Here is a 17493-nt window from a genome sequence, read left to right as displayed (position 1 = left end):
ACTGGACGAGGTTCCTCAGGGACGTGGTCACAGCACCAGCCTGGCAGAGCTCAAGAATCGTCTGGACAATACTCTCAGGCACATGGTTTGACTCGTGGGGACGTGCAGGGCCCCATTCTGTGCAGGGCCGGGAGCTGGATTCCATGATCCCTGTGGGTCCCTTCCAACTCAGAATATTCTGTGATTCTGAGGCGTGGGGGTAATTTACTGCCACTGCTGCTCAGCAGTTCCTCTGGCTCCCTTTGTCCCGCCTCGCCCCGTGGCCTGGCCCGTCCGGCGAGCGTATTTCGCCGAACGCTGCCCATGCCTTCCCGCTACGGCTCAGCTCAGCTGCTGGAGGCCGCTTCGGAGGGGCCGGGCTGCAGGGGCGCTTAGCGGGCGCTCCCGCGGCCCCGCCGTGCCCGGCTCCGGCTCCGGCTCCGGCCCCCGCCGTGCCCCGACCCCGAGCGGCCGCGCCCCCCGGCGGCTGCGGCGCGCCCCACAGGCCCCGGCGGCGGCGCGGGAGAGGAACCACCCGTTGCCCCGCTGGGAGAGTCCATTGCCGGGGGAGCCAAGAGGGCGGGGAGGGGGGAATCTCCTGGGCCTCGCCGCCCGGAGCACTCCAATGGGGGACGGCGGCCACTGCCGGGAGAGCCGCCCCTGCCATCAGTGCGAAGCGGCGCGGCGGTTCGGGCGGGCGCCGGGCGGTGTTTCTTCCTTCGCCCGCCCCCCCTGCGAGGCCCGGCGCGGTGACGCGTCCCTGGGTCAGGGCTGAGGCGCGGCGGCACCGTGAGGCGCTGTCAGAGCCGCGCTGAAGCGTCCGTCCAGCTCCGCACCGGGATCCGCCGCCGCCGCCACTGCCATGGAGCCCCATCGCTGGCTGCCCCTGGAGGCCAACCCCGACGTGAGTGCCCGGCCTGGGCAGTGGGGCGCTGCCGTGCGCGGGGGCTGCCCGCCCGACAGCCTGCCTGCTGTGGGGCTGGCGGGAGGATGGCGGAGGGGAGAGGGCAGAGGGCTCCGGGCCGCGCTGGACCGCATCGCCTCTTCAGGGGTGGCTGGTGGAGGTAGGGATGGAGGAAGGTCTCATTCTGTGGATCCGACTGAGTCTTAACTATCTTCTGTTTTCTGCTTTCTTTTCAGGTCACGAATCAGGTAAGAAGCTTCTATTTGAGGTAACCTTTAGACTCTGCAGCTTTGGGCCCGTCTCCTCTCGTTTTCGTATAGTAAAGGTTCCGTCTTGTCCAAGGAGAGTGCCCCCTTCCTTCTCTACGCGTGTCTGTGCTCGTCTTGGCATGTCGGACCGCACTGGAACCTCTCCCGTAAAGATACTGTATGAAAAAAAAACGAACAGTAAAAAGGAATAGTTGAGGCCTGGCTATTACTGTAATGAAATTTCTGATGTTTTTCAAGGTGGGTTTTAATTCATTAATTAGTGGTTAAAACATTAATTTATATATAACATGTGCCCGGTGTGGACCTGTACATGGTGGCTTTGGGCACATGTATGGATCTGCTTGCATCATGGTGTTGTAGTCTCATAGTTTTTTGGCTGACCATAAAAACAATGTAATTTTACCATATTTGCACTTTCCTGCTTATTAATGACAATATGGGCGTGATTGGTTGTTGCTGTTTTTGTTAGCGTGGTAGAACCCACGCTAGAGAAAGGAAGCTTGTTCTAATACACAAAACAATGCTCCCACTAAATAAGCTCTGGCTGAAAGGAAATCACACATATTCTAACCCTGCATCATGTTCTCAATCACAATTTTGAGCATAGTGTTAATGGTCAGTTGTTGATTTCAGCAGGCCTCTTGATAATGTTAAAGATGGTGTTTAAGCCAAAGGGCTCTGAAACTTCCAGCAGCAAAATTGTATTCTTAAAACTATATTGTTGGAATATTTTGGAAACTGGGAATTTCTGTGTGTGAAGGATGTTTTGTTTGGTTTTTTTGTTGTTGTGGTTGCTGTAATGTACAAACTACATCTGCAGGAGAGTGAAGGGTTATTTGATACTCGGTCATTTTGTGTGTTATAGTTTCCTAGGGCAAATAATTTTACAATTCTTACAGTATTGCTGCTGTGGAGCAATTTGAGAAGTCTATAATCCCAATCTCCTGAGTTAAAATTGATGGCCTTTCCTGGGGGCCCATCTTGAACACGTGCTATAGTTTCCACTTTTTCATTTTGAAATTCAGAGACTAAATTCCAGAAAATAAGTGACTAAATGAATAAGTGAATAAATAACTTCCAATTATCTAACTTTTTCTTCTGACTTTCCAGATGGTGAGATGAGCTCATCATGGTACAAATTAAGACCACCTTTTAAGTAGAAATTGAGGAGGAGAAAATAGTGACATTCTTTCATCTGAAATATCTTGTATCCCTATGTGTTTATGTTGTATGGAGAAAATCCTAAAGGGATGTCAAATATACAATTTTAAGTCTTTTAAAATTCATCTTTTTTGCCCATTGGTGATGGATGTAGCTGTTGTAGATGATCATGGTTAATAGGAATTTGTACTCCACAAGGATTTTCTTGTTACTGTTTCTGTGTAGAAAAGGCCACTTGAAACCAATTGGATTTCCTCCTTCACTACCAGTCTTGACTGAGCAGGATTGTTATTATCCAGCCTGAGAGATGTATATTAAAAAATAATAAATAGGTGGGTGTTGAATATGGATGCACCTTTCATTATTAATCATTGTTCTTTTAATCTCATCAGTACAGTGGTGAACTGTGTAGCAACAGGGCTGTTAGTCATAAGTTATTCATATCCTGCTTATGTTTAAAACAACAATAATAGTAATTTGAAATTTTAATGAAGTTGGTAATTAATTTTTGGAAAATCCTCTTGAGTTAATTGCAAGGATGGGCATTTCTTGTAGTACTCTGTACTGTGCTCTGTAAAATAGTCTAGAAGTCTTTAGCATTAAAAGCCCCAATGGTCTGTCTGTAAAAACTGCAATATTCGTGTCTGGCAGTCATTTAATACATGTATTTGGTCAGTCATCTAACCAAGTGCCAAGTGTTTCTTCTTGGGGTTTGTTATTTGGCTTTTTTAGTTGAGTGTTAGACTATCTCTTATGCATACTACTCTTGTTAGTGTTAAAATTATTGCTAGGTATGGTAGTGAAGTCTTAAACAAAAGAAAAATTCCAGTGACCTGTAAGATGCATGGATTCTTTGTCTTAGATTGTAATTAGAACTACATCAAGTGCTTATGCTGTTTTTATTATTTTACCAATAATTTTATTCCCCTTATTAAAAGTAATTAGTAAGGAAGTGTACTAAATGCAGGTTCATTTGCTTTTAGTATGTTCTTACAATACTGTATCTTCTCTGGTTTTAAAATATAGCCTGTAAATTTGAGGCTTTCAGTCTTTGTGGTAGAAATTCAGATGATAATGGAAAAAAAAAGGTATGCCTCAGTTAGAGGTATGTGAAGTCTTTCAAAAATATCTCAGAAGATTTTCTCTATCTGAAGGTGTTTATATTCTAATACAAGTCCAGGATTTTGTAAATCCTTAATCTGTATAGAACCTCTCTTTGTACACATGTGTTAAAATTATTTGAAGGTTCAGAAACTGGCTGCTGAGGGTAAACAGGAATATTCTTTCTTAGCTTTTAAGACTTCCAGTGGCAGTGGAAATGTGCCATGTGTCTGTAATGATGTTTTCAAGAGAGAAGACAGTCATTCAATGCAGCACACAGTGCTGGTTGTAATGAGTGAAGGCAGGAGTTAAATGTACCATAGGGTGCTAAGTTATTGTCACAGTACTTTTTTTCTCCTTCACTTCTCCAGTCTGTTAGAATGAATTGTTGTCTACCTCTGATACAGAAAGAGCTGATGATTCAGCATTTCCAAAGCTCCATTTTGTGTACAGTGATGAGGGGGAATGAATGGTTTCTTCTCTTTGACCTTCCTTTGGTCGAGGCCTGACGTGACCAGCGCTACCCTCCTTCCTGGCTGTCTTAGGGGATTTTCCTGAGAGAAGGCACAGAAATTGTGTTTTTCAATTACCATCTATATGATGTTTGTTATCTTGGTCCCAATTTCTTCTGAGAAAAAAAACCAAAATGAGACTGCATGTACATTTTTTTGAGTGAAAAGATCAGAACACAAACTGATTGTTCTTTCTCATGTTACTTCAGTCCGGCTTACAACCCACAATGGATTGTCTGGGAAGTGTAGATAAACAAAAAGTATGGGTGGATATTTTTCTTGATGGCCCACCTTTTTTCATTCTCTTTTCCCTTTCTTCATCTTACACATTCTAAGAAAGATCCCTGCTTTCCTGAATAACATAACATTTCCACTCATGCCCTCGTTGGATCCAGATAAGGATAGAGTAATTGACTGCATCTGATTATGAAGCTCAAGCACTGGCTTCAGAGTTTGACTGCTGAGTGTTGGCTGTGGCTTGAGTTCCTTTTGCCTCATAGGGCTTAGTTGTTGGTTCTTAGTTACCTTCCAGCATTATTTGTAGGACTTTGATCCTACTTTTTGGAGGGGCTTTGGGGTTTTGAGTTCTTTAAGCCATTAAGGTATTGAGAGTCAGCTGCATAAAGAAAATTATTTTAGCTCAGGAAACCATTGACAGCTGTGACTTGAAAGTTACGGGGACGATAAAGCTCACAAAGCATAGAACAAATGTCAGAAACTGGAGACAGCCAGTCTTTATCCATTTATGGAACACCTCTCTTCAGGGTGTCAGGCAAATACAGAGAAGAATTAAGTATCTTGGAAGGAGGACTTAGTCTTCCTAAAAGATCTTTTCATTTCCTGGACTCTGAAACACTATCCCACAAGCTTTCCCAAAGAAAAGCTGTAGTGATCAAAATAATTGAAAATGTGGTGCGCACAATTCCTGAAGTGCTATGGAAGGTAGCACTCATAGATGAGGTACTGAGGTGCTGTCTTAGTGTGAAAGGATGTTGGCTGTGGAGAAACACAGATGTCCTTCTAAAATGCCTAGCTAAACTTCCTTTTTTTTTTTTTCTCAGGTGAGGGAGTGGAGTTTAACTCTTTTGTGGCAAGCAGAGTGTAAAATAGTGGAGATAGTGTACATGCTTGGAAAACAGCCTGTTATTACTCATGTAGCCTCAGAGAGTTGAAAACCAGGATTCAGTTTGTGTCTTTCTGTAGACACAAAAGCCCAGAAAGGCTTTCACAGAGCCAGCAAAGGGGGAATGTTGAGCCTGTGATGCTGCATAACAAAGAATAAGCGCAAGGATAAATATGAAGGAATTGTAGGTGACCACAGTGAGAGCACTTTGTGAATGGCTTCTTCTAGTTTAAAATATCTCCAACTATGTGGCCCTCTTACTGAATTTAAATAGGTGAATATGTTGCACAGGGAAAATTGTCAATTGTTTACAGTAGTGTTTATATGAATAGTTGAAAGGTTGCCTTAGCTCAGTCTTCGTATGTTCTTCAGTAACTGAAAGCTATGAAAAACATGTATTTCATTCATCTACTTGTATTTGCCTCTTCTGGTCCTTCTTACGATCTTTTTTGCTCAGTTTCTTAGCTTTTGTTACAAGGAAACCCTTACTGTCTTGAAGACAAAGGGGAAAAGAGGTGACAGTTATTCATGCCTTAAATGTTATCTTACTGCACTGAAATGCTTTTTCCCACTTGGACATTTTCCTTGCTTAAAGGACCATCAGAGTCAGTAGAATCCAATGGTTGTTTCAGTAAACTGTAAAAGAAGAAATGTGTATAACAGCTCATTTAGAAGAGTGGATTGATCAGCTCATTTCTGTTATGAGTAACTTTTTAGATCATGCAAACAGGTCTGTTAAGTGTTTTTCACAGAATAACACAGTATTCTGCTTTGAATCAATGTCTCAGTATCAACACCTCAGGACTCTGCTGGAAGCATTTTAAAGCTCTTGCTCACTGGTTTCGGAGGAGGCCTGGGTCAGCTGGTTTGTCCAGATTTCTGAGTGCTTTTTTTGCATTGCTGCCTGTGGGATGCCCTGGTTGAATATGTACAGCAGTGCCTGGGCATCCTGAGTTTTAAGTTTCAAAACTGCTTTATGGATATATGAAAAATATATACCTCTCATTTTAAAGAACAGGAACCCTAACTGTGAGTCAGTGTTGCTCTTCTAGACACCATGATGTAATGAACACAACTGGAAGGATAAGAGTTTTCTGGATGTAAGTTTCCTCACATTTTTGAAAAAAAAAATTGTGTTGGGCTGTATTCTTTGAACTTTATTATGGTGTCCCAAAGTACAGAACCTGAGGATATTAAAGAATTTGTAATAAATTTTGATTTTCCCAAAGAAGTCTATTATAATGGGTCATCTCTTGTTTGAGCAAGATCATACTTGTTCAAAGAACAAGATCATACTTGTGGCCATTTTAAGTGAGGAGTAGTTGGTAAAGAAGAATAATGCAGCTTAGTTCCAGCTATTTCTTTGCTCCTGGTGTGCCTTTTGACCTGCTGTACAGAACTAAAGTTTTTACAGCTGCTGCATATGACTGAAATGATGCTGTCTCTAAAATGTACTGAAAAAATATTCCTTCATTTTAATTGCATAAATGTCATGATGAAAGAAGGAGGAACTATATCCTTATAATGCTCCAACAGTAGAATATTGTTTGGGTGGTTCCCTTATTTCTAGAAAGGAATTTCACTTCTCAAATGGACTTAGTTTTGTTACATGCTTCTAAAAATTATGTGTAAAGAATTAAAAGCAAAATATTGTGCAGTTGTATTTTTAATATAGATTAATAAAACTGGATACTTTAAGAAATGAATAATTTTCCCTTTCCTGATGATTATTCAATCAGTTACATTTTACTCAATGTCTTACTACAATTTATGGGAAAAATTACCTTCAATTCAATAAAGTGCTAAAAATTCTTGTGCTTTAATGAAAAAGTTAGAAAATATTGATTGTCTTAATTGGTTTATTTATATGTTGTCCTTCCAGTTTCCTAAAACCATAGGAACACTTCATTTTTGCAGAGGAAAGTCTTAACTGTGGTTTTATTGTGATATAGAGATGCTTTAATGCATTCAGCAGAAGTACAATAAAATGTAGATGGTGTAGGTGTTTGGTTTATATTTGTGCTTAGAAGAGGGTGGCAACAGTTGGTTCTTCTCACAGAAGCTCTCTTGACTTCTGCATCTGAGAGTCTGGAAATGTTTGTGCATTTTGCCAGTTTTATGTTTTCATGGTTCCAACTTTTATATAAATACCATAGTAAGATGTGGAAAAATCCAGGTCTTGAGTATAATGCTTTAGTATTTAAAATGTGACATTGCTGAACTATTTGCAGAAGCTGTCCAACTTTAGTTGCCCTTAAATGTCAAGCTCCTATTTTGTTTCAGTTTTTGTCCTCACTTTGTTTTTGCATGCAAGTGACAGAGTAGAAAAGCATATTGCTGTTTAGACAGTATTTCAATTATGCATGTACTACATAAGTTTATAATATATTTCACCCTTACGTTGTCTTATCCCACTTACCCTTTCTGAATCTCCATAAACCTGGTAGATCAAATCTTCCAACTGGCTCTGGAACTGTGTTGGCAGAAGTAGGATTCTAAACTCATGTTAAAGATAGCTGCTCTGTGCTTTTTTCAGTTAGTAGGCTGAAGTACTAGCAATGAAAACAGAATAGCTTATACCACATGCTGCATAGGTAGAGTGCCTAGAAGTGCCTATTGTAATGCTTGTGCTATTAACCAACATTTAGACATACAGATTTACAATTTGTGATCATTTAGAATAGAATGAGGTAGGCTGGAAGGGACTTTTGAGTTCTGCAGACCAACCATACTCTGTTCAAAACAAGTTGTTCAGCAACCTATCAAGTTCTGCATTTCTCAAGACACAAACTCCACAGTCTCCTGGACACTTGGTGCTAGTGTTTTACTATGTTTGTTATTTTTTACATTTATTTTTAAATGCCTTCCTTATTTCTCTTTCAACAAGAGGTGTTTCAGCCTCTTGTTTCTCTCTGTTTTACTGTGTGCTGCTGAGATGAGTGTCTCCATCTTCTCTGCACTCTCCCTTAGCTAGTTATAAACGGTAGTAGTTAGGTGAGAAAGAAGGGCCTTCTGGAATACTGGGGCAAAAAGGGCAAATTCATAGGAAGTGCAGATAAGGGTGAGGGGTGTAAAGTAGTTTCTAAAGTGGCTTTTTGTCTGCTAGCTAGCTGGACCAGTGAAAAACCAGAAAGTGTTTTTCAGCAAGGTCTTTTAAGACAAGAAGAAAAGAGACAACCAAAACTATGACAACAATCTGTAAAAATAAAGATGTGAAAAAGTGAATACTAGATACAGATGTGTGTGGGGAGGGTTGTGCTGCTGTTGTTCTTCCTGAGATCCTCTAAGACTTCTGTAATATGGCCAAGAATTTTTCTTTTTTCTTTTATAAGGTGAAAGCTCAAAGACCTTTAAATTAAGAATTGTCAGCAGTGTGATAAGCAGTGTCTGAGAAAAAGATTCTGATACTCTCTTGTGCAGATCTGGAGAAATATGAAGCTGCTATTTTATGTTATCTTGCATACGTATTATCAAAGAGAAAGTGAACAGCTGAAGATGAGTGAGCCCCCAAAGAACCCTAACTGTTATTTACAGTAGGTATTTGTAGAATAAATTTGCTTGGATAATCCCTAAGTAATTGGAAAGGACAACAGCATAGATCTCTCACCTTTTTAGAAAGTGATGTTGTCTAAAAAGCATACTGAACTTCCTGCTGTCCTAAAACAGGAATGACTTTGTCTTCCCATCCAGCCAGCTATTGTTCATCTGTTACCTGTCTGTCACTCTCTCTTACACAGGCACTTAGCCTGCACAGTTTTTAAAATCTACTTAGTAATTTTCAGAAGGATATTTCTATCTTTTTTTCCAGGCCTGAATGAAACCCTCTTGACATACAGAGAGATATCTTATTTGCCTGTTTTGAATCTATCCTTAGTATTTTATTTTTGGTTTATGATTCTACAGTAGAGTTAGTCTGGTTGTGTGTTAAGATCACTGCTTGTCATACTAAGCCTATGCTCTTGCTGTTCTCTGTAGTGCTGACCATCATTTTTCATTGTCACTCTCATTGTTTACTGGAAGATAAAATTTCTCGGATTTTAAAGTTTCTAGGTGGTATGGTAGCATGAATAATGAAAGGTGCCCTGTATCAATGGAGTTTCAGTTCTGTTAAATTCTTAATTCAGGAGTTTGAGGAAACCATTCTTGGGTTTGGTTATCATTTTGTTGACTTTGGGTTTAAAGGGGTTGGTTTTATTTTTGTTAGTTGGTTGGTTGGTTGCTTGCTTGGTGATTTTTTTTTCCCCAGTGGTGTAGAACGGGACAAGAGACTAAACCACTTATTTGTCCAGTAACTTAATGAGATTCTTTATCATTATCTTTTTCTAAGTGAGTGTCTTCTTTATTTTTGGGCATTTGTACCCTTATTTCATGTAATATTGCAAAATATCAAATGATATTGGAATGGAAAATGGAATTTTTTCAGTTGTGTTACTTATCCTGCAGTAAAAATGATAGCTTAATTGCTGACTTAATAAGAGAAGTACTGGAAGTACTTATTAATTAATATTTTAATGCACCCATACATGTAGTCTCTTCTCTTTGGAACTTTTTCTTTTTGGCTGTTCACTAAGTGGTAATTATCTTCACAATGTAGAAGGTTAGAATAGAAGTTCAAAGTAAACTCTTCTGTTTCATCAGTTACTAAATGCTTAACACTTTCCCTTTTCCTCATGTTCATTCAAAGATCTGTGTATGCCACAGTGTACAGTTAGTTTTTTCATATAATTGTGAATGGTCACTATGTGTATAGTAACAACAGTTCCTGAATTCAGTTAGGTTCTTCCAGTCTGACAATGAAAAGATTTCAAATTGTCTTTGACCATCTCTGTGGTCATTGATTCTGCAACTGTTGTTGTGATGCCTAGTTTACTTGAGTAGAAGAATATCCATTTAAAAAGCGAGCATCCAGTCATCAAAGTATTACTCCATCAATATATTACTCCATCATAGTTTGAAGAGATTTTCCTTGTAAAAGCTACACTTACTAAAGTGTGTATCTTGTGTGGTTTTGCTCCTAACATCTTTTTGGTGGTAGGAGCTCCAATATGAGCCCTGGTGCCAGGTATTCTGAAGTCATGGAGTCAGACAATACCATATGGAGTCAAATAATGCCATAAGTTTGTTCATATGCGCTCTGACTGATGGCTCTGATGATTTCTAGTTAACATAAATATTCAGTAAAAATAGATTCACAAAATCTTCTGTTTTGTGACAGAACACTTTTTAAATGGTTGAAATGCTTTGATGCTTCAGTAAATAGTGCTGGGAGTGTTTCCACTTCCCTTCTGTAAAGACTATTTAAATACTTAAAACATGGGAGTTTGTGTGTTTGTATGTGATTTATTCAGCCTTATTTATTAAAACTTGTATCTCCCTTATTCTCCTTAAATTTTAGAAAGCATGGGTTGTTTTAATGTATTTCACATTGTGGATACTCTGTTATGCTTCTGAAAAGATAGGTGTTTGAGTGTTCTTGTTTAATATTATGCTTTTTTTTCCTCTTCCAGTTCCTGAAACAGTTGGGTATACATCCTGACTGGCAATTTGTAGATGTTTATGGTATGGAACCAGAACTGCTTAGCATGGTGCCAAGACCTGTATGTGCAGTACTACTTCTCTTTCCAATAACAGAAAAGGTAAATGTTTATTTAATAATCAGTTAATTGCTTTTGTCATAAGTGAAATGGGAATGAAAGTTTGAATCTTGTACTTTGCTGTCATATTAGAATCAAAATGAGACTCAAGCCTTTATTCAAGAGACTTCTTCATTAAAAATAACACAAAAAATGCTTCTTTTGATAACCTTGCATGTATATTTCTGATTTCTTTTCAAATCAGAATGGGAAAAGCTAATGTAGAAGCACAAAGAAATATGCCTCACACTTTTCTATTACAGGCAATTTAAGGTATTTTTTATAATAAGCACTGTGAGATGGCTCAATTTGCTGATTTTAGCAGAAAGCTCCAACAGCATAAGGAAAATATGAAATAAGGTGTAGGACAATATGCTGCTTCTTTTTGAGTTTTTGTCCTGTTACACTGTAAAGACTATTTATTCAGTCTTCAATCCACTTTCAGTTTTGTCATCAGTATTGATGTGGCTTTCACTTCTTGGACAGATGGGACGTACTATTAAGATGAAAGACAATTTCCCCTCCATCTTTCACTATGTTGGACTTTGATTAAATCTTCAATGTGCTTATTTTGTGTCATCACATGCTTTTACGTAGTGTGATTCAATTGATCTTTCAATTTATAACAGTATTACATGATTGTGATAAGGTCAGCCAAAAAGGTTGAAGTGAATCTGTCCACAATTAATTCTTTTAATATGTCTCTCAAAAAGAATATGTAGCTTATAATCACTTAGGTATTGAAGCTTAACTTCTAAACACAAGGTGTTTAAATATACAGGAGTGACAGGTCAGTCTTCCTACACATTATGTCCTGTAAACCTCTGCATTCTCAGTTTCTCCAAAACAGCTATGCAGGCAGTACTTTTCAAGATTGATTTCAGCCACCTTGATAGTTTTGAGCTTAAACAGACTTTCAACTCACCTGTCCTCAGGAAATGTCCTTTTTGTCACCTTTGAGGCATTGTTTTCTGTGTGCTGTCATTTCTGTCTGGCTGTTTGAGGTACAGGTCTGACTCTCACTTTTCTTTTGACTCCCTGCTTGTGCAAACCTTTCTTTGGATCATGCTATGGGAGCATTATCCCATGGGAAAGAACCTTGCTCTTTTTCCAGAAGGTGTATCTGATTTCATCCTAAAGAAACATATGACAAACAAAACCAGAGAAACAACATTTGCTCTGTTGCATCAATCAGTCAAATCTGAGCACAGCCAAGTGTTCAGCATGTTAATCCTTCTGAAACATCAGGGACACAAATGTTTCTATCAACTGTTTAGCCTGGCTGTGTGAACAGTGATGTTTCATGGGAGGTCCCAGTGTTATGAAGCTTTTGTTGGTCACTGTGAACTCCACAAGACCCTTGAGCATTATTTTGTATTTCTAGAGTAGTTTTTCCCTCCTCAGTCTCCCTTTCAAAATGGCCTGTAAAATTACACTTTTATTTAATTTGTGATTTATTTGTTTCTTGGCCGTGTCTAGAAAGTGCCTATTAGTTTTGCTGCCTATTTATGAAAGTGCCCATTAGTTTTGCTGCCTTTGTAAACACTTTTCTCACTGTCTTTCTGTTCTTCTGTCTGGAAGTTCAGTGGTTCTGTGGTTCCTGTATATCAGTTTCCTAGAACTTGCTTTTAGGGCAAGCTACTCTTGTTAGCATTCAGATAATTTTAGGATTGTTGTACACTTTAAAGGTCAATGCTTTCTTAGTCTGCATAGTATGTTGTAGACAAAGTGAATATTGTGGGTGTTGGCATTGTGGGCCTAATGAATAGATAGATCCAAATGAATCTAAATTTTGGGATATAGCTTAGGTTAGGAAGAATCTGTTGAGATCTGGTCTATCCCTTGCTCAAAATTGTATTTTTGGTATTCTCAGCATTTATATATTTATTTTTTCTGTGGATTTTATTTTAGTTGGGAAGGAATGAATGGCAGCTGTATTGTTCACTTCTCTAGTCTGAACTTTTTGTCTGATTGAACTCTCTGAAATTTTTATCTCAATTAAGGCTATTTTTTGTTAGCTTGTAGATAAACCAAATTAAAATGGTTTATAATGCTCTTGCTATTAGTTAGCCTATTCAGAACATTGAGGCAACTTACAAAAGTGAAATATGATGCTGGAAGTTTTTTGGTTTTGTTTGTCACTGACAGTACAGACAAGGGAATTTTTTTAGGAGTTTGCAGGAAGAGTTCCTTGGTAACATTCTGCATTCTTACTTTACTTTCATCATACTTGTATAAAAAGCCCATCTACTTCAGAATTCTTTTTTTTTTTGTCTGCAAAAGTACCTAATAAAAGAGGCAAAGGAGGAATCATTAACTGGAACATTTGTGGATTTATTTATTTCTTTTTCTGTCTGAAATTAAAATTTAACAAAAGAAAATCAACAAAAACCTCAAACAAATCCATTCAAAAAACCCCATAACAGCAACCCCCCTTCCCCAAAAGAGCCAACAAATCACAGCCAGCGACAAAAAAAAAAAGCACAAAACTGACAACACTATTGCACAGTATAACAGGTTTTAGTCACATATGATCATTATAAAACAAGTATTTTAGATTGTTCAGTCAAAGCTAATTCTCTTTTTGTTGCAGAATATAAAAGTTTACTTTATGAGTACTGCTTCAGAAGGGCCTGTTTTGATACCTTGGGTGTTATATAGATCTTATTTTATATTCCTGGGAAAAATGAAATGTAACAGTGGAACATTTAAAGAATGCTTTGTGATGATTAATCACCTGAAGTATTATGGCTTTCTTGATAGCACTTTGACACTTCTGTCCTTAAAAAGCTATTAAAGTTGCATTGAAGAGAGATGGTGACATGAGCTCAGATCAAGGAAATACTTTGAAAATTTTTAAAGTTGTTTTAGATAACACATATTCAAAATGATGTTTCAAGTGTGAAGGCATTGGGTTAAGAAACAGCATAGAACAGTTCAGGTAATTTTAATATACTTGTTGGACCACATGTGTTAAACATTTCAAATGGCAGTATTAATTAGCTGTTGTGTTTTATAATTTGTTTTGTCTTGAATGATGTAGCTATTTGTACTATTTGTTGAATAACTGTAACTATTTGTGTCTTTAACTTTCCTTCTAGTATGAAACCTTCAGAACAGAAGAAGAAGAGAGGATAAAAGCTAAGGGACAAGATGTCAAATCATCAGTGTATTTCATGAAGCAGACCATTAACAATGCTTGTGGGACAATTGGGCTAATTCATGCTATTGCAAACAACAGAGATAAAATGAACTTTGGTAAGATTTTTTTGGTTTGGTTTTTGTTAGCTTCTCCCTTTTTTCCTCAGATGTGGGAAGCCATGGAGGGAAGGGTATGTTTTGTACTATTTTCTCTGAATATAACCATTCATAAAGGCTGAAGGAGTGCATTTTTATCTATAATTACAAAATTATTATTTTATACTAATTTACGAACTAAAGCACTTGAAACATTGCAAAGTGCAGTCAGCCTTCTGTGTCTTAAAAATACAGTGCAATTCTATCTTATCTTCAGGTCTTTTGTTGGATTCTGTAAGCTGTGAATGAAGTTGGAATTAAAACATGACACTAATTATGTCTTTTTAAATTTTTTTAAGAAACTAATTCTTCACTGAAAAAGTTCCTAGAAGATTCATTATCTATGACTCCTGAAGAGAGGGCCAAATACCTAGAAACTTATGAAGTTAGTATCATGTGTTTTTACTTTTATTTAAAATGGTGTAAGAATTACTTGCATGAGCAGGTATTGTCCTTGGGGGTTGACTCAGTGAAGCAGCTAAACAAATTTGATTTTACAGTGAGCTTGTGATCAGACAGTTGCTACAAAGGAAACTCTGCTTTGGTATTTTAGAGTATTCCTGCCTGCCCATAGCTCAGTCAGCAGAACGGATTTTGTCAATGTTCTCATCCATATTAATTCCCTGGCTTAGTTTAAAATTACTTTGAAATGCATGAGAAATGTGTGCATAATCTTTTCTTTTTATGGGTTCAGGATATAGTTTAATGGTCAATTTAAGCTGATCTGGGGCTATTGCTGAAAGGATAGTCCTTTTGCTGCCTCTTTTAATTGGTGCCTTCTGGTCATATCTCCATGCTTTTAGCAGTTGAGGCACACAAAGAGCTGATTTGGCTGAAATATGATCTCCTTCCCCTACCATCCTAAACCATGAGATGAGCTAGCTGATAATATGGTTAGCCACATCATTAGTGCTGTTTGAAAGGATGTGGCAGAAACATCTGGCCAGTGGTGGATGGAGGACAGTGCTGTTGCTCCTGATGGTAATGAGGGTCCTCTCTCAAAATGAAAACCTTGATGATTTTTAAGTCAGAGCACATCGTGAAGCCCTCAGGACTAGGAGTGTTAATATGTGGCTAAAGGAAGTAGTAACAAACAGAAACAGCAGAGATTTATGACATTTTCCATGGAAATGTTGGACACAAAATGACTGATCGGGGCTTCTATGTAAATTATTTTTTCTACTCAAAATGATAGCTAAAAAAAGCATTTTCTGTGTGCAAAAGGCTCATTACAAACTCTCAGATATTTGACCTGAATTGACTGATATGAAACTGAAGGAGTGGTCTTCTGAGATCCTTGGAAGTGGAGATTATCTGTTTATTAACTTTCTTATTTATTATAAGCACTGAATAAATATAGTTACATCTATGTAATTGATAAAATGAAGTGCAAGAATGGTTCTTACAATACTGAAAGTCTCTCATTTAATGTCTGATTGAAATATATTTTAATTTTAGGCTATTCGTGTCACTCATGAATCCAGTGCCCATGAAGGTCAGACTGAGGTATCCAGTTTTTTAAAAAGTCTTTGTTTATATCTACTTTGAGTTGAATATAATTGACGTGAAAGCAATCACATGTTAAAGGTTTTCAGTGAAATTGAGATTCTTGCTTGGTTTTCAGAATTGTGTAATTAGTCCAAAATTAAGTGGCATTGCTGGGGGGGAACCAAACTTGAAGCCTGTGGGTTTTTGTTTGTTTGTGGGTTTTGGTGGTGGGGGTTGTTTGCATTAGGCTTTTTTAGCTCTTATATAACATGAAAGATATTTCTAAGCTTCATTTCAGAGTAAAACAGACAGAAACTTGAGGTTTTCATGTTACACATTTGTAGGCAAGACTTTAAGATTCATAGTAACCATACAAGTGTATCGAACATTTTATGAGAGTTTGAAAAATTATAATTCAAGAAAAGAAATAGCCCAATAGTTGGTTTGCAGCTGTGTGTGTGCTGTCTGTATACAATACAAATTCAGATAAATTCTCATTCATACACACATTTATAAGCATTTATGCCTCAACAGATTGTGTGTGATATGGAAAAAACAACCTAGTAGTTGACAAAAGAACCCTGAAATAACCATGAACTTGAACATTCAACATTTTTCTGCTTCAGTCATACTAAGTCAGTTTTCCATCTTTCTGGTTCAGATTTCACTATCTGTTTGACGAAAAAAAAAAGATTATATTGTTGCTAGCATTGCTTTGTTTGACAAAAAGAGAAACAATTCTATGTTTGGCTGTGGCTCCAGTGACTCATCCATTCTCTCTTTTTAAAGACCAGTAGGTAACGTTTTCTTTTTTTTTTTTTGTGCAGTGTCTTCTATACAATGTAGGAGAAAGCAAATCAATCCTTTCTGCTCCCCTTTGCCCTGTCTGGAAATGGAAATGATGAGAATTGGTTTAACTATTTCTGTTATAGATACTCAACTTCCTTTGTAGTGTTTTATTTAAAAAAACACACCACTCTCTCTTCTTATCTTGTTCCCTAAATTAGCCAAGGTTCTATATTTCAAGAAGAAGCATCAGAACAAATTTATAGTTTTTTCCTTTTTTAAGTAAGAGACTCAAAAATATGGTCTGGTTTTTTTTTTTTTTCTCAAATGAATTCATTTCTAGATATTCTTGGCCAGATCAGAAAGAGTGATTATCCCAACAAATTCATGAAGACTGAATCTTTTCCTAAGATCCTTGTGAAAGAGAAACTTCTGTAGTTATTTTGATGTACTGTAAGGTTCATGTAGGGAACGATCGTCTCTGCCTTCTTCTGGCAGATATTATGGAATGACTGAGAAAGAAAATACAAGGGCTGTTTGTTTTGAGTGTCTTCATGAAGATTCAGGAAGCACCTAAGTGACAATGGAATCTCCTAATAATGGACAGTTAACTTCTTGAACTTCCACTAATTAATTTGTTTCCTGATTGAGATAACCACAATACAAAAGATTAATAATTGCATGGAAAGATGAAGACTTCTTTTCATAATAAAAAATTACGAGATTGTCCTAGCAACCATGCCTAAATACAGATATTGAATAGCTAGTTTCCTTGCCAATTATTTATTATTCCATTTTTTATAACTCTATCTGTAAGTAATTCAATATGGATATTCCTTAGACTAGTGAAATAACTTTTTCCTGTCTTTTTGTTTCCAAAATTGAAATAGTACAAAGACTGAATATATTTTCCAGGATCCTTTTTTTCAGAATAGTTCTCATCCATCAACCAAGGAGGGAAAAAACAAATAAGTTTTGTTACTGGAACATCAAATTGCCTGGAAATCCTGTCCTACCAGATGGTAGTTAAACAAGGCAGCAAGGCCTCCCCATTCATTGGTACCTAAGGACTTGCTTTACTTTAAAGTAAAATTCTTTTTAAGTGAAACAACATATGAAACATGAATATGCTGAGAAGTGTAACTGAGAGATAAAGTGCGTTAATCTCTTCTTCCTTCCATGGGTACATTTTAAATGTCACTGTATACTCTCCATGTAGCGGTTGAAGGGACTGATAAGC

The 17493-nt window shown here is 37.8% G+C and overlaps 1 protein-coding gene across 1 annotated transcript in view; it reads left to right on the top strand.

The window, feature by feature from the left end:
* The first annotated feature begins 713 nt into the window (after positions 1 to 713).
* The window catches only part of UCHL3 (ubiquitin C-terminal hydrolase L3), a 42699-nt gene continuing 25919 nt past the window's right edge, over positions 714 to 17493 (top strand). Inside the window, exons 1-6 of the mRNA XM_036382002.2 lie at positions 714 to 883; positions 1120 to 1131; positions 10557 to 10685; positions 13784 to 13940; positions 14279 to 14364; positions 15438 to 15485. Coding sequence (XP_036237895.1) covers positions 842 to 883; positions 1120 to 1131; positions 10557 to 10685; positions 13784 to 13940; positions 14279 to 14364; positions 15438 to 15485 — 474 coding nt within the window. The 5' untranslated portion in view covers positions 714 to 841. The remainder of the gene's footprint in view (positions 884 to 1119; positions 1132 to 10556; positions 10686 to 13783; positions 13941 to 14278; positions 14365 to 15437; positions 15486 to 17493) is intronic.

Source organism: Molothrus ater, chromosome 2, assembly GCF_012460135.2.
Source record: "Molothrus ater isolate BHLD 08-10-18 breed brown headed cowbird chromosome 2, BPBGC_Mater_1.1, whole genome shotgun sequence".
NCBI lineage: Eukaryota > Metazoa > Chordata > Aves > Passeriformes > Icteridae > Molothrus > Molothrus ater.
This window is presented reverse-complemented; position numbering and strand designations above follow the sequence as displayed.